Raw genomic sequence first — 21248 nt, 5'->3', positions numbered from 1 at the left:
ATTTGAGAGAGAGAGCGTGCTCACAAGCAGGAGTGCAGGAGAGGGAGAAGCAGACTCCCAGCCAAGCAGGGAGGCCGATGTGGGACTCGATCCCAGGACCGTGAGATCATGATCTGAGCTGAAGGCAGACACTCAACCGACTGAGCCACCCGGGTACCCCTCAGCCATGTTTCTTGAAAGTGATTTTTACATGCTGTCTCTGTTCGCTCATCCCCCATTTTTACCCCAACTCACCGTAATCTGGTCTTTGTTCCCCCCACTAAGACGGCTCACCAAAGATCTCCACTCTAGATGCCTTCATGGAGCTTTGAGTCAACTTCATCTTTTCTGTATATAGTCACACTTCTCTTTCAGACTTCTCTCTTGATTTCTGTGACACTACTCTTCCCAATTTTCCTAATATTCAGACTGCCCCTTCTTAACTCTCCTTTGTTGCCTGCACTCTTTCCATTAACTAGTATTTGTCCTCAACTTTCACGTGTCTGGAAAAAGCAAGGTTCTTTGCCATAACATCTGAGTTGGAATTCTGGCTTTCCTACTCACCAAACTGAGCTCCTAAGTTAACTTACCTCAGCCTCTATAGTCCCATCAGCGAAAAGGGGACCTCTCTCTGGATAATCATCCGAAATGGAGCCATTGTACACTAAACCTGTGCTTCCCGTTGGCATTATGCATTGGCAGGCATAAATTGGAATTCCAGGCCTGGAAACCCATTTCATATTTCATATAAAGTATTGTCAGCAATATTTTAAATGCCATAAGAATGTCAAAACTCAAAACAAATTAAGATGATCTTCAAAATATTTATTAACCATATAAAACTAAACAATATGAACTATGATATAAATGTTCCTTGAGGTATTTTTCTTCATGGGCTGGACTGGCCGAGGTTTCTTAGACTCTTAGTTTAATGAAGTTTGGACAGAACATGCCATCTTTTCCTGGTAAATCTTCCTAGAGCATACATAGATATTTTTCCTTATTCCAGAGACCTTTGAACTGCATTGAAAATTAGGGTCATCTGCCACAAAGAAAAAAAAAGTTCAATGATGTTCAGATGAATGCTTCTCAAAGTTTTTTAAAAGCTAAGCGCTGGGAAAGGGGCAGTTTCAATGATGTCTTACTCCTCCATTTTTATGAAAATCTACCTTGCTGAGCTTCTGAGAAATTTCTAACAATACAACTGGGTTTGCAGGAGACACTTCTAGATCCACTCACTCTGCAATGTCAAATCAGTTTTAGTGATGCTTTTTAGTTATATAAATGCCTCAAAAAACTGAATGAGGCAGTTTCCTCCAAATTCCTAGTTCCAGGCTTCACTTACGATTTTCACAATATCCAAAACACATCCAAAATTCTTTTTTGATCCATCCTCCTTGTTGATTGCTTTAATTGCCCTTCAAAAATTTCACACATAAAAATACCTTAGGGATGCAATCACTTATTTGATCTGTTGGCTAAAGTCAGGGAGATGCTTTGTGGAGATGAACTGGGGAGGAAGAAAACTACTCTAATGTCAGGATGCTGCTGCTTTAAGAATTAGGAGACAGCTGAAAGCAGTACCCCAATCCAGCTGTTAGCAGTATTTTAAATGCCATTATTTCTTGACCTGTGGAACAGAGTGAAAACTAAAGCTTCAGAACTGGCTCTTCAAAAGACATTAGCTCCCTAGTTAAAGGGGGATGCCTTGGATTCGTGGCAAATTAAAGGTTAAGGCAACAATTTCATTTGCAGTCAACTGCAATGTATGATTCCTCCTACCTGCCTGCAGAGTCAATACTTAAAATTTTCCTTCCTTACTAAAGTCAGCTTTTCAAAGCAGTTTTATCAATCTTAGGTCTTTGTCTCAAACAATAACAGGCCCTTGCATTTCAGTTAACTTTTCTGGAAAATTCTTCAATGCTTCCATATTAGCACTTGTAGCTTCCTCCTGATGTTATGCTAATAAGTTCTCATTCTATTATATAAAAACAAAAACTGTTCCGTGTATAGTGCTCCCAGTGAAATCCCTATCCTCCTGTGTCTGTCCACAGGGATCCTAGTTCAGGCCCTCTTTACTCTTACCCTGAATCAGTACAATGGCTTTGAAATCAGTCTAAATGTAATTCCCTGGATCTACTCACTGCTCTACCACCAGCATCTTCAAAAGCTATGTAATTGTCCTTTGAGCCATCACTCTACCTGCAGAATCCCTCCAACATAGCACTTAATCACATTTTATTGTCATTTTATGTTTACATGGGTCTCCTCTATTTTATCCTGAGTACTGAGGGGCAAAGACTGTATCTTACAGGTCTTTGGTCTACTGGTTAGTACATAGAAGGCATTCAAACTAAGTATCCTGTGGTGAATATGAGCCCAACTCTGTCAGCTTTTGGATGGGCTTAAGAATTCCTTCTAAAAAAAGATTTTTTTTTCCTACTTAATATTCTTAAACAATATGTGAAAAATTTACTGCAAATATCAACTTGAAAAATGCCCGTTTTCTTTGAAGCTAGTGCACTAGAAAAATGCGCCTCAATGACTTTGACCCTAATGTACACCAATTATACTTTTTAGTTTTGTCTTCAGTGACTACTGAAATGTGTTACCTACTCCAGTCTCAACCCCATCAGCTTTTTTATCTAATTTACCTGTCTGCACTAATTCCTCTCACTCCTCTAAAATGTGCTTTTTAACATGCCATAGGCTTAAAAGCTAAAGTAATTAAGCTTATTAGAAATGTTTATAGTGGGAAGATACAGACCCTAATCAACAGAAATTATGTACCCATGATCAAAAAGCAGAAGGATCTTGCGAAATCCTTTTTGGTTTTTTGGGGTGTTGGGAGGTGGGGAACATCCATTTTTAAACTCTAAGGCCTTTACTGCTTACTCTGGTTCTAATCTATATCAGAAAAAGATGTCACATAATTAGCATTTGCACTCTCAACTCTTAAAAAATCCAGCCTAGTTGAGTTACAACCTCACTTTAAAGCTCTTGTGTGACTCAGCTTGTTAGAAAGTTGAGTCGTTATACCCACTTAATAATCTAAAGCTATTTTAAACTACATTATCCTACATTTCTAGCAAATCAAATGCATAATATGCAACGTGATGTACAAATATTAATAGTGACAAAAAACATTTATGGTTGATGGACAAATTTTTCTCCAGCCACAAAATGTAACTGATGTAGCCTATAAGCTCATCATTAAATACTGTTTCATATTCTATTGAAAAATGTGGCCTCTTTTAGTACTTTATATACATTATACTCTAAATGTTAAAATGTAGTGATACTAGAGATAAAATGGTAGAAAACAAGGCATCACAAAGATTTAGACAATTAAGGTAAGCTCAGAGTGACTTTTAATATGCCAATCAATGTTAATAAAACACAAGTCAAACAGACAAGTGCAAACATGCTGTAAACCAAAATTAATAGGAAAACAAACAATAGACAAATTCTGTGGTTTTTTCTTTTGCAATGTCTGGTTAGCCAGTATTATTAGTCAAATGGCTTATCATTGATAAAATATATTTTGTGAAAAGCTTGGAATAGTCAGAAGTCATTCTGGCATTTCAAACAGCTATGTACACTATCACCAAGATTAGTTTATATACACAAATATTGAAGAGAAACCGGGCAAAACATTTAAAAACAGACTAACAATACAATCAAGTACAAAACTTGGGTAGAGGAAGGGAACATTTTTAAAAAGAGTCAGGGAAGGGCATTATCAGGAAAAATTACAAAACCAGTAATAATTATACTACATTAATACAGCAATCCAAAAGGGAAAAAAAAGGTGCATTACTCCAATGCACTAGCTTCAAAGTTCAAAGAAAAAAAGGCAAATAGCTGCTTGTCATCAAGAGCAGCTATATATTTCACATAATTGTTTTCCAAAAAAGCCTATTAACAACAATGATTGTTTAATGCTACAATTTTACAGCAAAGACAAAACTAAAATAGCAGCAAATTCACAAGGCAATACTTCCACAGAATTATCATTCCATGGTTCATGCAATGCCTACAAAGTGCTCCCAGTTGGATATACAAGTATAATTCACAATTTAAAAAAAAGAAATATAAGATTGACACACAGGTACATTGAAGGCTGAGTAGTACTGAGTCTCTTAGCATTTCCCTTTTCAAAGGGAGAATATGTTTGCAATAAAGCCCTTGAGTCCCTTTTACAGGTCACTACAAGGCACGACACCTTTTATTACAATGCAACAGCAAACTATAAGCAGCACACCACCACAGTGGTTAACCCTAGAAAGTCTGGTGTAACATCCAACAGTGACTGACATCCTACAGAAGACAGACTAGTAAGACTAGATGAAAGCCTGATATAGCACTGGTCAAAATACAGCTTTCAACTGTAATTCACAAATAAAAGTCCTAAAAGGTATGTCAGTAAAACTACTGACACCGATTGAGAAAGTAATTGCAAGCTGGATTCTAGCAGTGATTTCAACCTAGCTTCCTCTTGTCACAGTTTTTTGTGGGAGGTGGGGAAATGAGTAGTTCAGTATATGGTAAGGCTGACAGAGCGGTTCATTTTCTTTCCAATAAGTCGAGATGTTCTATTACTCTGGGTGGTGGACCTAGTGGTCATCCGATCAGTGAAGAGTGCTCTTTCCTCAGCTGCAGCTTTTGCCATCTGAGCTTTCTTGAGTTCTCTAAGAACATAAAAATAGGAAACAAGACTTTTCACCTATTGTATTAATCCTAGGAAGGGATCCTAAGAGGCCAAACACAAACTATGTATCAGCTGGGAGATCTTAGCATGCCATCATTATTCTAAAATACAATTGAGGAAAAAAAATTACAGTATGAAACTTTAGCTTGTGCTCAAACAACTTAAATTTATGAAATGATTTTATTTTGTGCTCTCAGAATTAAAACATCATATACACTTGGACCCAAGTAATAAAGATGCTAGTAATGACTTTGAATTGTAATACAAAATAGTTTCAAACAGAACTCTAATTCGTATTGTGAAAATATCTTTACATAATAGAGATGAAAGGAAACTTCTACTTCCTATTTGTATGAACTACGATGGCTATCAAACTCGTGGCAAATAAACCTTTTGTATTTCAAGTCAGTTTTATTAGGTTAAAATCAGCAGTAAAGCAAATAAGTTAGAATTATCATTCCAATCAATTTTCTGAAAAGTCAAAGGTCATTCAGACAAAATAGGAGACTCATCCACTAATGTAATTGATGTTAATTTAATCCTTCCATAAAAAATAAACAGAATGAAGGAAACTTAATTTATGGTGAGAGTTTAAGGGGGAAAGAAAAGCCTGTACAGGCTCACTTAGCTTTTGCTATAATTTAGGGATTGGGGATTAATACCACTTGCAAATACATGCTAGTCTTAAAAATTTTTAAGTCCATAATTTAAAAGTTTAGGAACAATACCAAGTAATAGGTCACAAATAACTAATTTAAGGCAGAAATCCCCAAGTTTTAACCATATAACATACCAAACCACTACAGCCTTCACTGACAGAAAACCTAAATCATCACTCATTAAAATTTAAGAATGAAAATAAGAAAGTTAAAACATTCCAAAAAACTCACTTACTTCTGCAAAAGTGAATTTTTGAATTTTTCAGCATTCAGTTCTATTCGTAATTGTTCTGCACTTTTTCTAGAAGCAGACAGCAATACTGAATGCTTTACCAGTGCCATTGCTGAAGGTCTCCTCTCTGGATCTGGATGAATCATAACCTCAGAAAGAGAAGTAAGATTAAGGTAAAGATATGCAATTTAATAAAATATAAAACCATGTCAATAAAAAGTGCTTATATACAAAAAATGCTCACTTTTAGCAACTCTGTAAACTCTTGGGAAAGCACTTGGGGAATCCGGGGTAATCTACCCTGTCTGATTTCATGCCATTGGTCTCCATTTCTGGGAAGAGGTTCAGCACCAGCAGCACATACCACCGTGAGGGCAAGGGCAAAAATATCCGCTTTTGGTAGATGGGTATAGTTCTGTAAAATTAAAAAAAAAAATTTTAAGGGACTATAAAAATGGCCAAAATAAGTGATGACTTAGGTGAGAAACAAGACTAGATTAAAATATCCAATGTTACATTTAACCATTAAAACCTATTCAGAGACTAAGTTAAACTTGAGGAGCTTTTTAAAATCACAAACACATACATACTCTGGGAGGGGAGTGGTAAATACATTTCTAAAAGTAAATGCCTTCTCTTTTTCACTAGTCCAATTCAACTCTCAGAATAAACTCCCGTCCTGGAGCATTCATATGAATACAGGAAACATGCATACATTGACAAGTTACAAATACATGTACACATATAAAAAGAACAATGGGATCGCGCAATTTATTTGTTCTACTTGTTCTACTTTCATTCTAAACTCTTATCAAGAAATATTTTGTCACACTTTTTCAAACAGTACTATTAACTATATGCTGTAATTTATTTAATCGTTCCTCTATTGCTAAACATTTATACTGTTCTCAATTTATTTGTATATGAACATTTCTGTAGGCAAGACTCCTAGAAATGGAAATTCTGGGTCAAAGGGTACAGGATTTTAAAACGTTGATAGATACAAACGTTGATCTCCTAAAAGACTATGCCATTTTACAGTTCCACCAGTAGTTTATGAGAATTTCTTTTACAGCTCCATCATTGTTGAATACTATAAATCTTTGCCTTTACTCAATTTTGCTAGATTAAATATCCCCAGCTGATGGTTTAGGCTTTATCATTTTACTAGTCATTAGCTTAAAATTTTAATATGTTTGCATTGTTATAAAGCAAATTGCATTATTAAAGGAAAAAAACTACCTCCTGCAAAACTTCATTTGCAAGAAAACGGCTATCACCCTCTTCAACTTGTGGACTAGAGATCCTTGTTACATGTCCAAGATCACCTGTAAGTATTAAAAAAAATAGAGTCAAGAGTTAAACAGCCTCCTACTTTTAAGGCAATAATCTGGTTATCTTTCTTTCTTACCTATTTTAAACATAACTTTGTTGGATGCCCAGTCATCTTCATCTCCTTCTTCAGAGGCAGCATTTGGGATTGAGGTTCGAGATATGAAAATATTACCTGTCAAACAGTTATTTATGTCAGCTGCACTAACAATTAATGGTGTAACCAAAATTCATAACAAGGCCGTACATCAGAATCATCCCAAAAGCTTTCAAATGTATAGATTTTCATATGTTCTACCCCAAAATCAAATGAGAATAAGAATCTCAGGGGACAGGAAATGGGGTTGTATTTTCTGGCCTACTACTGATCTCTGAACACTTGGAAACCACTTCATTAGACCCTTGTCATCCACACATTGATCTTTGGTTTTAACTACATAGAAATACAAAAAAGGCAATAATGTACTAATCTGTGGTGCTTCTAAATCATAAATTTTAATCTAATACTATGGGCTGCTATGAAAAGTACAAGTAATGTAACTTTTGAGTTTGGCTGTATCTACATCCCAGTGTGGCTTTGTGGTTCATCTCTGCTGTACACATACTTTTCTTCTTCAAATTCAGGTAAGTTCATGATTAACGTTAAGTTTCAGTGACAGATTTCATTTTAATAGTTTTACCAATGTAATACTGAGTTTATAAATGTTACATTCAATCAAGTCATCTTTCCAATTTCACTTTATTTATAGGATAATTTATTTTTCTATGTTATTTATAAATTTGAAATTTTAGGGCGCCTAGGTGGCTGTCATTAAGCGCCTGCCTTTGGCTCAGGTCGTGATCCCAGGGTCCTGGGATGGAGCCCCGCATTGGGCTCTCCGCTCAGCGGGAAGCCTGCTTCTCCCTCTCCCACTCCCCCTGCTGTGTTCCCTCTCTCGCTGTGTCTCTGTCAAATAAATAAAAAAAAAATCTTAAAAAAAAAATTTGAAATTTTAAAACTTCATTTGCCTTAATATTTTCAACTTTTATACTTATAAGAGTCTACTATGTTTGACACTTAAAACAGAGATGAATGAGTATAGGCAAACCTTACTAATTCCTATTTACTGCCATTAGTCCAAATATTATTTTTCCCCTTTTGGAAAATAAAAATTTTAGTGAGTTATTAGCATATAGATAAGAAATTCTTCACATAACTTATAAGATTAAAGTAAGTTGTGTAAAATGACTTAAATTCTCATGAATCACACATTTCCACAGACAAAAGCAAAACAAAACAAAAAACCTTCACTAAATTCAACTTAGAAACACCTAGCCTAAAATTCATACTTGAATTCATCAACCTGTTAGTTTTAACTTCCAATTTATAGGAAACAGGGGAGAAAGGGAGTAAGATAAATGATGCAAGAGAGCAACCAGTCAAATCCAGAAGGACATCCTACAAGACAAAGTCCTTATTAGTATTATTTTTTTAAGGTAGAGGAAGGGTAAAACCTGAAGAGAAAAAAAAAAAAAAGAATAAAAGTAGATGGTATGCATGGTCCTGAAAATGGATACTAGTTTGGAAAAGTAAACCAAAAGAACGTGGTCACCTGGGAAAAATTTTAATATGATCCAGCTAGTAGAATAGATAAAAATTTACTGAAACATAAAGGTAGGGGCCCCTGGGTGGCTCCGTTGGTTATGCGACTGCCTTCAGCTCAGGTCATGATCCCAGAGTGCTGGGATTGAGTCCCACATCGGGCTCCCAGCTCAGCAGGTAGCCTGCTTCTCCCTCTGACCCTCTCCCCTCTCATGCTGTTTCTCTCTCTCTCTCTCAAATAAATAAATAAAATCTAAAAAAAAAAAAGGTAGAGTTGACTTATAAAAAGTTTTAAAATACTGTGTACATTATGAGGTTATTTTAATAAAACGAGAGAGATGTGCACTAAGTTGTTACTGCAGCATTCACTTGCACCCTTTTTTAATACAAGATAATCATACTGCAGGATGCCTTCGTGACTCAGTGGGTTAAGCATCTGCCTTTGGCTCAGGTCATGAACCCAGGGTCCTGGGATTGAGTCCCACATTGGGCTCTTTGCTCAGCAGGGAGCCTGCTTCTCCCTCTGCTGCTCCCCCTGCTTGTGTTCTCTCTCTCTGACAAATAAAAATCTTAAAAATATATATTGTTTAAAAAAAAAAGGTAATCATACTGCATGTGCCATTTGTTTTCTGAATAATGCAGTAACACTTTCTGAATAGTGCAGTAACACATGGTATTATAGGCTAGAAATACCACGTTACATAGCATTTACGTTTCCAAAAACGTGTTCACATATCTCATTTTTTATAACAACCCTGTTAGCAGTACCAGCATTATTTTGTAATTATGATTCTATAACCTAGAAGAGAGGGGCTTTAAACAACAGGTTCTTAGTCTCCCCATCAGAGTCCCACTTCATGACTATGTGGTTTCCATAAGATGGAGCAAATTTTTCCAACTTTTAATAAAAATGAATTGTCTCAAGTATTTTGGAATAACAAGAGGTGAATGGAAATCATAAAACAATATAAACATGTGGCTCAAAGGTCTTTTAAAACTAACAATGAAAAAACAGAGTAAGATGTTTTAATGAAATCATTTATTCTCTATAACACTAAAGAACACAGGTCAGAGAATTTGTAATACTTACTAGGCTTTATATCCATATGAACCAAAGACATTGAATGAATATACCTCAAGCCCCGGCCAACTTGCAAAAGGAGATCCTTCAACTCTGCTTCTGTAAAGTAACTCATGCTTCTATAGTTTTCACTTATGGCATCAGCTAAACTTCCACCTAACAAACATGGGAAAAATTAGCAATTTCCTCTTCATGAGATCTTATTTCTTTTCCCTCCATCTTTACTGAGTGGCCACAAACTCAACAAAGAAAGTAGCATTTTATACGACCTATTCTCTCTTTCCTGCTTGTGAAATTTAAATTTTATTTATTCTTTCGGTAAGTACTATACTCACATGCGGACAAAATATAAAGTCTATTTCATCCATATACCCCAGCATCCTACCTGGTTCTTTTTCCCAGAATAAACCAATGTTATTGGTTTCTTATATATTTTTTCCAACTCCTTTTCACAGAAATGATAACATATTTTCATTATCTTGAGAATCATTCTTTACTAACATACAAAGACTACCTTGTTCTCTCGTGTCTCTACAGAATTCCATTGTATTATTGAATGGTAATGCATTAGCCAATCTCCTAATTGATGAACATTTTAAAATAATTTCCAAGCCTTTGCTACTATATACTATAGTCTAAGGAATAACTTTGTACATTGGCCATTTCACACACATTTAACATATCTCATAGAAACAAACTGCTGGTTTAAAGGGTTATACCGGGGCGCCTGGGTGGCACTTGATTGAGAGTCTGACTCTTGGTTTCGGCTCAGCTCATGATCTTGGGGTCATGGAATTGAGCCCTCCCTCGGGCTAGCACTCAGTGTGGAGTCTGCTTGTCTCTCTCACTCTGTTCCTCTCAGCACCCTGCCCTCATGCTCATGCACACACTCTAATAAATAAATAAAATCGTTTTTTAAAAAATAGAGTATGTTCAGTCACAGAACAGTACTAATATGTGGCTCAAGTATGTGTGTGAAATACTATCTTATATATAGAATATATTTTTATAGCTGAGAGGAACATTTCTCTATTTATTCTTCTACAAAACAGCTTAGGGTTTGTATTCACACCATTGGTGCCAAACCTTCATTGCCTATGAAAATTCACATAAAAGAAGTAACAGTGTATTCGGTTTCTGATTTCAAAATGGCTGGTTCTCAAACACTGCTAGCATGTGCCTTATGTGAATCTGAGGCTTTGGAAGACAAATCTGGGGCAATTTTACTTACACTTACACACACACACACAGAGCTCCCCATAGAGAAGGCTGTATCAATTTATACTCCCATCATTAATGTATGAGAATAACTTTTCCCACACCCTCGACAGCAGTCTATAAATTTTATAGGTAAAAACCAGTGTTTTAGTAGTTTTAACTTATACTACTTTTACTATTAATGAGAATAAAACCTGCTTTTATAGGAGCAGTCAAACCAACCAGCTCATTTGTTTATACTTTAAAAAACTTCATAAGTTTATACTTCATAAGTTTTATTTAAAACACTGTAAGTTTATAACTTATCTCAGGAAAAGAAGAGTTATGTAAAACAAAACAAAAATCAAAAACCAAAACAAACCACTTCTGTTTAAAGCTTAGTTAGGAATAATTAAATCAGAGCCAGGGTAATAAAATCAGGAAGGTATATTGATATATATTAGTCAGGAAAGGAAGTCCTACAATTTGAATAAGACTAGGTAGTAAAATGTTCAATGTGTTTTAAAAATAAAAATAAATCACACACCTCAATATTTTAGACTTAGGTATGTTCTCCATATTTGTACAGATCTTGAACTGCAGGAAAAAGAGGGCTCTAGAAGGGAGGTCAATAAACGGGCTTCAAGTCCTAGTCCAAGTTTAATAAGCATTTTAGTGGATCTACCAACTATAGCTAGGCCAGTTCCTTCTATTTCACTGCTGAAAGGCAAAGAGAAGTGAGAAGAGCAAGACACTCATCTGATATTTCATGTTCTCTTCCCCTATCCATCAACATTTTTCCACACTTGTTTACCGGGGTAAAAATTTCAATCTATCACCAAACCAAGACAAAAGGCTTAAAATGCAAATGACTGGTTTGAGATAATAAGGAAACTTAAGTCACGATAAAGGACGTAAGTTAATCACCATGTATAAATGAAATAATAGAATCATTTCCCTGTGAAACTGGGGAAAAGGATCTGAAGATCAGGCCTATTATTAGGACATTCAAAGCTTCATGTGGAGAGAAGAATGGTAGAAAAGGAAATGGAAGAGCTCATGAATGTATCTAGATAGCCTCATTTCCTTTCATCTAACAGAACAGACAACTATTCTAAGAGGCAACCCTGTTTCACACAGGTCTATTTATTTTTTAAAGATCTGTATATTCTTTAAGTGTTTTACACTGTTCCAAAATAATAAACTGTTTCAAAATATTATTTTATAATCTAACTGTATTACAAGACAGGGTTTTGTTTTATTTTTTTAGGACAAGGTCTTTATAATCTGAGAGGGTAGCAAGTCAACTCACTCCTCCCTACCCCCCAGACCCAAAGTTTTCTCAAAATCATCTGAATTATACAACCACATATTTATTTGGTTGATTATTAGAAATGTGTGATCCCTGAAGTACTACCGAAATACTTGTTAAGAGGACCAGCCATATCAACAAGGTGAAAGGGAGAAAGAAACTGGAAGATGGCATCTAGCAAACATTGAGTGGAAAAGACATGGTCAAATTGTCCTATATTGGGGCGCCTGGGTGGCTCAGTCGTTGGGCGTCTACCTTCGGCTCAGGTCATGGTCCCAGGGTCCTGGGATCGAGCCCCACATCGGCTCCCTGCTCCGCGGGAAGCCTGCTTCTCCCTCTCCCACTCCCCTGGCTTGTGTTCCCTCTCTCGCTGTCTATCTGTCAAATAAATAATAAAATCTTAAAAAATAAAAATGTCCTATATGAAGTGCAGTAACTGAAAAATGAAGGTTAAGAAACAGAAGAAACAGATTAGACCACAAGGTCACAAGAGGTAGCTACATAAATATTCTGATATGAATAAACATTTCAGGAGATGTGTGAAACAAATTAGCAGCAATGCGGTATACTGAGCACTTAGTTCTTTCAAGTACAGAGATTAATATAATGACAACTCAACAAAAAGTAGGTGTGAGAAATGGATCTTTTACTTCTTTTTTGTTCAATGTTTTTAAATACTGAAAACCTGAATCCACTACCTACACGACTTATTTATTCACAAGCTATGAGAAGGCTGGTCTTGTTGAAAGAAATGAGAGTCAAAAAAAATAACACACAAATCCTTGCTATCACCTCCCAACTGCTCACTAAATTCTAAATTCTCTAATACTCACAGAAGATATACAGAAATGGAAACCCAGCATATATAAAGATTTACCTATTTAATAATAGGTATTTATAAGAACCAGAATTGAGACCAGGGTTTTGATAAAGGTTTAATGAAGAAGGGGGGAACCAAGTTGGTCCTTGAGGAACTTTTTGAAATTGAAAGCTCTCCAGAGGTCCAAAGTTGAACCTCTACACATGCTTGTTTTGTTGGTTTTGGGGGGAAATGAGGGAGAGAGGCACAGTTTAGAGAACTAAAAGCATAACTTAATAGAAAAGTGTGAGTGGATTCCAGTGGTAAACTAGGTTGGAAAAATGGTAATGGGGCAAGATTACTGAATACTTTGAACAAATGGCTGAAGTTAGAACAATGGAGAGTCACTGTCACTTTATGAGTAACCAGTTATCAGCTTTAACAGCATAAAAAATGAAATGGAAAGGGAAGGCTAAATGCATTGAACCTACATTATGAACTACCATACACCACATACACTATGCTGCGTGCTATGGATACCAAAATATACATGGCAAGACCACTGTCCTCGCATGATCAGTTTGACTAATAGGCACACTACTATGCACAATTCTACTACCGAAGTAAAAAGGACAAGGTTTTCAATCTTTACTTAATATCCAGGTAAGCAATGAACTTAAAACTCATGTTAAGCTTCTTGAATTTGTAAGAGCTATGCTCTCTTTGTATTTATAAGATATAAGAGAGACACAGAATTAGAGCAGGATTTCAGATAAAAACTATTTCCTCAGTGTTCATTTTTTTGAGCTCACAAGTTTGTAAGAGAACCAACACATTACTCACCATTACAATATTCATTCTGTATAAGCATATGATCATCTTCTGCCCATGCAGAGAAATATCGAACTACATGAGAATGCTGTCCAAGCACTGCATGAGCATATACTTCCCTCAAAGCGTTCTGCCTAGGATAAATTGAGATTGACAGAATGGTAAGTCATTTTTATCCAAGCCTAACTTGAACTAATTTATCTGAAACTTCGTAAGAGAAACTTGACTTCTGTTATCTATCCTTACGCTGAAGGATAACTTTCTTAAGAGAAAGGGAGTTAAGACTCTGTACCAGATTTTTCTAAAGGCTTCCATTAAAGAAGAATGTTAGTTACAAAGAAGGAAGCTTGCTGGCCCTAGGACTCAGGAAAAATGAAACCCCATTTTACTGTGAATTCATGGATGCTACCAAAAAAAAGAAATTTAAGTTAGGTTCCAAAATAAGACTACTCATAATTTTACCAAATCCAATAAGAATTAATGGCACAAAATGAAAAGGATCTGATTAAATTATTACAGCTTCTCAAAAGTAAGAGAATTTCAGTGCTTGATTATGTAAAACCTTAATGTTTGCAACACCATAGGGAATAAAAGAGCAAAAGACAAAATTTTTAATACATACTCATCGACAGAGCCAGCCAATGGCTTTTTTGATCGCTTAATGGCATAAATGCATCCATCCAGCCTCTTCACACACTTAAACACAGAACCAAATTCTCCAGAGCCAATTTTCTCTAGCTCATGAAATTCTGTTGTATATCGTGACTTCATATTGCTTTCAGTAATTGTAATTCTCTGTAATAAAAAAGTGTATCCATATTTATAATACAAAGATATGAAAATGATTTTTTGCTATGATGATAGCCCTATGTGGGAAATTTAAAAATGATTTTTTTGCTATGATGCTAGCACTATGTGTGAAATTTAAAAATCATATCTTATGTTTTAATGGATATTTAACATATATATATATGGTAACTTGTTAAGACGTAGAAAATGAAATTTCAGAAACAATGAAAAATTATTTACTTTAGCAGGTCTTGTTTCATCTTCGAACTCATAATCACTGGCTTCCATGTCTTCACCACAAGAACTGAAAAATATTATGTATTTTTCCATCAACAGATCTGACAGACACATCAACTAGAGATCCAAAACTTTATCTGATAGGTGTACAGTGAAATTGCATTTTAATGAATAAAAACAGACAAGAAAGGGCGCCTGGGTGGCTCAGTTAAACATCTGCCTTCAGCTGGGGTCATGATCCCAAGGTCCTGGGATTCAGTCCCGTGTCCAGCTCCCTGCTCAGTGCGGAGGGAGTCTGATTCTCCTTCTGCCCCTCCCCCCGCTTGTGTGATCTCTCTCGTGCCACGCAAAAATAAATTAAAAAAAAAAAAAAACAGGTAAGAAAGCACTTAATTTTATAATCACGAGATATAGCTCAGCTGAAGAAAGTGCTGTCCCTGCTGAAATATGCTTATTAACTACAAGCCAACACCACCACACATATCAAAATTAAAGTCTTTCTAAATCAACTCTCTCTGCCTGCCTCATTTTTGACACCAGCAGATTTCCTACAAGCTATCTAGGCTTTTTATTCCTTCCTTTTTCACAACACTACTTTTCTACAGCTGATTACTTTCCACCTACCTCTCCTGCGAAGTGGGTGCTAGCAACAGAAAAATTTCAGAGCATAAACTTCCATGTCATTCAGATGAAATTAAATTTTGATAAGTACCACAAACCAATCTTGAGTGGTTGGGGACCAAACTGTGGAGTACTAAATAACTTACTCATTCCAATGTGTTCGCTTTCTTCGACGACATTGTCCTGAGGAATGAAGTAACACAGAATCTGGGGTAAAAGGATTAATATTCACTTGAGGAGTCTGTCGCATGTCAAATTCCCTTCTTCCTGATTTTTCTGTATCCATGAATAGAGAACCACCTCGGAGTTTAACAGAGCTGGAATCGATTCCTCGAGCTTTGGAGAGCAAACTCTAGGACAGGAAAAATAAAATTTTTAGTATCCAAGTCCTATAGACAGCCTTCTCAACCCAACCTTCAACAAGCCTTTCACAGGTCTGATAGTGTAGATCAAAGCAACACACAAGCCTCTGTCACATCTCCAGCAAAACAGTGGTTCACTACAGCAGTCTGAAAGGTGGATACCCACCACCTTTTCTGAAAAAGATAGCCACATAAAATAGGTCTCTGACCCTAAAAAGAGTAGGAATGCAGACTAAAATTAAGTTTATTCTAGAGTCCAGAAGTTAACAAAACCTTTCATTCCATCTAAAAATAGAAAGCAGTCAGGGAGCCCCATAAAAGCTCCCTTCCCCCCATCCAAATAGGGCTTTGAAAACCACCTCCGGCGGACTCCTCCCCTCACTTCCAGAGGGATCATGCCTTGGGCAAGTCCCTAATAAACAGTAACGCTCAAAAAACACATCTTCGTGAGGTTTACGACCAATGGCACTGAAAGGGACTCAAAAAGATACATTTTCCGTATTAGTTTTATAAACGCGATACTTGCCTCAATTTCGTGACGGGTGTTTTTAAAATCTGCTGCTACATCTTAAGTTCCAGAAGTAGTAATCTGCATACTCACTTGCTACTCAACAAACAGGTGCTGAACACCTCCTTCATTGTGCTATGTTATCAGCAATATGAAAGCACAAGGGTCCAAGAAACCCCACCAATGCCGGCTTTTAACAGTTGGATGTCCCTAATCGTTACACGTAGGCTGACCACACATGGGCACTGCAAACCGAAGGGTGTAAACAAACGCTTACCCAATAAATAGCATGTACAGACAGTAGCTTTACTCTGAGTTAATGAGTGTTTAAGACTGGAAACGCCTGGAAGGCCAGCCTTTTCTCGCAAGTCGAAGCGCAGTCCCCCTCCATACCTCAAACTTAACCCCTTAAGGCCCTATAACACGAAACGATAAGCGCATGAAATTTTTTTTTAACCGAACTCCTCTGCGTGCGCCGCCCAAATTACAGGGCCCATCACTGCATTTAAAAGGCACCATATGGCTGCGGGGCTCAGGAGTGTCAGGTGGCCGGGCCAGCACCACTCCAAGCATCCTTCCAAACCACGTTATCAGTGCCACACTCCGGGCTGACACAGTCGGGAAGGCCCCGACTCGACGGGCGTGAAACCATCAGCCACCTGGAAGGCGCCGATCAGCCCCTTTGAAAGATGAAGAAGTTCCAGAAGAGGCCCATTGTTCAGTTACATAATCTTAACGGACAACTTCTGGGCAGGGCCAAAAAGAGGGGCTGCCAACTTTTTGTTGCGGCTCCGGGGAACGAGTGGGGGTGCGGCCGGGCGGTTATGTAACCGAACCCGGGCAGCGCCGCGCTCGGCTCCCGGCGCCGCGGCCTTTTTAAAAGGCTGGGCTGGCGCGGGCTCGGGGCGCCCGGGCCCCCAGTCCTCTCACCTTGGGCGTGTGCGGCGTGTCGAAGAGCCGTAGCTTGCGGAAGGTCTTGTGCGGCGGGGTGCCTGGGTGGTCCGGCAGCGGCGAGCAAGGGCCCTCGCCAGCCCGGCGCGCCCCGCAGCGGCGCGGGGACGCATCCCCAGCGCCGCCGCAGCGCACCGGCGAGAACGAGCTGCCCAGGAAGTAGGCGGCTGCCGGCGACTTGACCGGTGACGAGGAGCCGAAACCCTCCTCCTCCCACGAATCGCCCTCGGCCCCGCCGCCCGGCGCATCGGCGCCGGGACAGGCGCCCCGCAGCAACATGTCCTCCTCCAGCTCCCCGGGGCTGCCGGGGGCCGGGCCGGGCGAGCGGCGGTGCTCGGGCCCGGGCTCTGTGGGGCTACGCGCAGGCGGCAGCGGCGAGTCGGGCTCTTGAAAAGCCGAGTCCTCCCCCGTGCTGTGGCCGCTGCCCTCCTCCTCTTCCTCCTCCTCCTCCTCCTCACAGTCGCTGCACGGCGAGAAGATCAGCTTCTGCCTCAAAGTGCAGGAAGCCCCAGGACGGCGGGGCGGCGGCGGCTGCTGCCGGCTCAAGAAGCTCATCGCGCCCCTGGGGCCGGGGCCGAGGACCGGAGAGCCGGAGTCCGCGGAGTCCAGGACGCGGACGGCCCAGGGGGCGGGTCCGCCACGTGCGACTGGGCGCGCCTGGTCGCCGCGGCGGCGGACCCGCGCGGTGGCGGGCTGCGGCCCTGGAGCGCTAGGGGCTGCGGGCAGCGGCGGCGGCGGCGGTGGCGGCGGCGGCGGCGGCGGTGGCGGCGGCGGCGGCGGCGGCGGCGGTGGCGGCGGCGGCGGCGGCGGCGGTGGCGGCGGCGTGGACTGTCCAGCAGAGGCAGGGCGGCCTAGGCACCGAGGCTGGGGTCTCCGCAGTTCCACCCACAGGTTCGGGCTCCGCGGCTTCCCGCGACCGTTAATCACGTGAGTGCTCGACCCACCAATCCCCGCCCAGCCCCGGGTTTGAAAAAAAAGGAGGGCGCGACGTAGCCCGCGGGGGAGGGATCAACTACGCGATTTTGGCGCGAACCCGCTGGCTCCGCCCCCCTCCCCCCCTCCCGCCCTCCGCAGCCAGGCTTGGGCGGGCGCGGCGCCGCGGGCCTATGAGGGAGCCGGGCTTCTGGGAGCCGAGCTGGGCGCCGCCTGGTCGGGGCCGAGCGGGAGAGCCGAGGCGGCCTTCTGGGAGGGGCGAGGGGGGAGGGGCGAGGGGGGCCGGGTTCGAACGCCATCCTGGAGGTGACTTGCTCGCAGGCCCTCAGGCGCTCTGGGGTCTGAGGTGGGGACTGGGGAACATTTCTGGTCCCCTCCGGGTCGGAGCGAGCGGGTAACCACCGTGGCCCTCGGGCTCAGTCCCGGGAGTGCGACCTCCGGTCCCGCGTCCCTTTGGTGCGGGCCACTGGGGCGTTGTGGGTGTGGCTGTGGGCAGTCACGTTCTCCGGCAGAGGTTTGAGCCGGAAATGGTGACTCGGGCCTCAGGAGTTCTGCGATCTGAGCCGGTTGCTTAGGGTGGACGCCGAAATCAGCAAGAAGGCCAACACACGAGAGCTCGCGGCGGGGACACCGGCTGTAGGGAAGGCTTCCGGAGCCTCAGTTTCCCCCCAGGCTGTCTGTTAGGGTCGGGTTTGCCCCTTGCGAGGGGGCAAAGCTTTGCCTAGGCCGTGGCCCCCTTTGGAGTCCCTTCCCCCCGCCCCCCGACTTGTCCAGAGTAAACAGCAGCAGCACCACAATCGGCCCCAGCACGAAACCCAAGTGCCCACCACGCAGCCATGTGTTTATATTTCTTTGCCAGCACGTGGGCAAGCGTTGGCAACAGAGATTGGCATACCTCACTGCAAACTTAAACGCAAATTGAGAAAAAAACTCCAGTACTCCGTCAAATAGTGATTTTATCTGCCCCTTATCGTCGCACAGACAAGTTTCCTGTAATTTTTCAGTTGTAAATAACCCCGTGATGAATATTCTAACTTCTCGTGTTTTTTGAGGGTTTGGGTTTTTTTAAAGAGATTCCTAGAAATGAGAATTATTGGGTCAAAGAATATAAACTGCCAAACTGACGTCCAGAAAAAAAACAATTTACATTCTCATTAGCATTGGGTTAGAGTACACTGCTCATGAACTCTGGACGTAAGTGGATATTTAATGTTTGTTAATGTAATTTTGTTGTTTTGATACATATGGGACAGTTTTCATGGGCTGTGGCCACTTATATTTTTCTGTTGTCTGTTTTTCTTATTGTAGCACTTTATGAATATTAACCCTTTGCCATATATGTTGTTCTAACACTTTTCAAAGGCTAAACTCAAGCTGGATTTTTAATAATGGAAACACATTTTAACACCACATGGGAAATTCCCTGAGATCACATCACTGAAGATGCAGTGAAGGGTAAACAGCTGTCTTCTCCAGACATTTGCTGATATATGTGTCTTTCCTGCATGTTAATCCAAATCCAATGTTAAGCTCTTGCAAGACAGGAACTCTATCTACCCTTTTGTATGTTTCAAGGAGAGGCATTCTCTGATCCCTGGTGGCCAAAGCCAGGGAATGGTTTTTAGCACTCTCCCTCCAACACCACCTCTCTACTGCTGATGGCAAATATAATTCTTTGAAATGCATAGTTGGCCACATTGAGTTGATTTTCTCAATTTCATGTGAGTGTAAATAAAAATAACTTGAGAAAAGGCCTGATTATTGATCTTTAACATGAGTTGTATGTAAAAATAGTGTTTCCTAAGTAAACTTTAAAGCCCTGTAGATAACCTCTCCCCAACTAGAATGTTGTTCCTAAGCCCCTCCTATATAGGAATTCTGTATCCTCTGTTGCTATCCATGCAAGCTCACATCCTCTCCCCCTTCACTCTTTCACAATACCCTGCTTTATTCCCCTAACAGGCTTATGTCTATCTCAAAGTATGTTGATTGTTTGTTTACTACTATCCCCTTCTAGAAAATGAGTTCCCTGAGTGTAGGGACCTTTTCTATTTCATTTATTGCAGTGTTCTAATGTGGCTTAGGCCCTCACTATCTTCTGAATGATAGTAGAGCCCTTATTTAAATATTTGTTGGTTTATTTTTCTCTCTCAATATAAATTCAAATGGTACAGAAGCCTCCTAGCCAACCCTGTATAGTCTGTTCTTGGAGGTAAACAGTCTGTTAACATTTTTTTTTTCTTCAACCCTTAACTGTGCCACCTGTCTGCTTCCCTGAACTGGGAGGTCCTTGAAGTAGGCTAGGCTGGAGCAAAAGGGCCTGGCTTCTGAACGGGAAGGGAAGAGTTCTTGGTACACAGCCCCAAGTACTTTAAATTCTTGGCACCCAGGTCCACCCACAGAATGGGAGAGGTAAATTTCCACTGAATGTATAGAATGACTGGAGGAAAGAAGGAATTTCTTTAAAAGTTGGAAACGAGACTTAGTGGGAGAACCATTTCTTCTGTAAAGCCTTTCCTTAACTTTCTCCACTTCTAGGTAAAACAGACACTGCACCAGGTTTTCCACCACACCTGTAATGAACTATGTAAACACTCTTTGTTTACTTGTCTGGCTGCCTTTCCACCCATGGCTGAGATCAAGTTTTATTTGTCTTTAGAGCTCCACCAACCAGCAATGTGCCTTGGCCCCTGAGAAGGTACTTAAATAAATGTTTCTGGAATAAAAATCTCTGTGTTCTTTAAAACAAAAGTACCAAAATGAGTAAGAAACCCAGGCCCTACCTCCTCCAGCTGACAACATGGCACAGTGTTATGGTTTAACTGCAGCAGTATCCTAACTGAAATTCTAAATGATTGTTCTGATTTTTTAAATTTCATGCTCCTCCAAGTACAGGACTCACTGTACTGGAGGGATGGGGTTACGCCCGCCTGCCCCAGGGCATATCTAATTCAAATTTCCTGTTCTTTCTCCACCCAGTGTTGTTCCAACTGTAATGTTGCTAGGCAACTTCTGCAGAATCCACAAGTTTGTGGTAATGTTGTAATAACTGAGTAAAAATCTTGCCTCTAGATGTTGGGAGAACAAACTTAACCAGTTTATCCCTTTAGACAGATGATTTAGCAAGTATAA

The 21248-nt window shown here is 40.3% G+C and overlaps 1 protein-coding gene and 1 long non-coding RNA gene across 4 annotated transcripts in view; one reads left to right on the top strand and one right to left on the bottom strand.

The window, feature by feature from the left end:
• Positions 1-795: 795 nt before the first annotated feature.
• WEE1 (WEE1 G2 checkpoint kinase) lies at positions 796-17920 on the bottom strand. 3 transcript variants are annotated; one of them, XM_027581592.2, is made up of 12 exons: positions 17163-17918; positions 15509-15714; positions 14745-14808; positions 14338-14510; positions 13728-13849; positions 9586-9732; positions 6993-7088; positions 6824-6909; positions 5826-5996; positions 5585-5730; positions 4582-4670; positions 796-1021 (listed from the first exon to the last, which is right to left on the bottom strand). In XM_027581592.2, the coding sequence occupies exons 1-12, from the start codon at positions 17736-17738 to the stop codon at positions 903-905; spliced, it is 1995 nt and encodes a 664-aa protein (XP_027437393.2). In that variant the 5' UTR covers positions 17739-17918; the 3' UTR covers positions 796-902. The 3 variants fall into 3 exon arrangements, with proteins under 3 accessions (XP_027437393.2, XP_027437395.2, XP_027437394.2); XM_027581594.2 differs by lacking the exon at positions 6993-7088 and having other exon boundaries at positions 17163-17920; XM_027581593.2 differs by lacking the exon at positions 796-1021 and having other exon boundaries at positions 3334-4670; positions 17163-17915.
• Positions 17921-17990: 70 nt separating this feature from the next.
• Positions 17991-21248, top strand: part of LOC113915534 — a 40039-nt gene continuing 36781 nt past the window's right edge. Inside the window, exon 1 of the long non-coding RNA XR_003517693.2 lies at positions 17991-18110. This is a non-coding gene — a long non-coding RNA (uncharacterized LOC113915534). The remainder of the gene's footprint in view (positions 18111-21248) is intronic.

Source organism: Zalophus californianus, chromosome 11 (assembly GCF_009762305.2).
Source record: "Zalophus californianus isolate mZalCal1 chromosome 11, mZalCal1.pri.v2, whole genome shotgun sequence".
Classification (NCBI taxonomy): Eukaryota; Metazoa; Chordata; class Mammalia; order Carnivora; family Otariidae; genus Zalophus; species Zalophus californianus.
Note: the sequence above shows the minus strand (reverse complement) of the source record. Positions and strands in the feature narration are given on the sequence as shown.

Coding starts and splice junctions, on each gene's coding strand:
- WEE1 (XM_027581592.2), bottom strand. CDS start 17,738: ATGAGCTTCTTGAGCCGGCAGCAGCCGCCGCCGCCCCGCCGTCCTGGG. Junction 7,089..9,585: donor TCATATGGATATAAAGCCTA/GTAAGTATTACA, acceptor ACTGTTTGACAG/GTAATATTTTCATATCTCGA. Junction 5,731..5,825: donor AGTTTACAGAGTTGCTAAAA/GTGAGCATTTTT, acceptor TCTCTTTCTGAG/GTTATGATTCATCCAGATCC.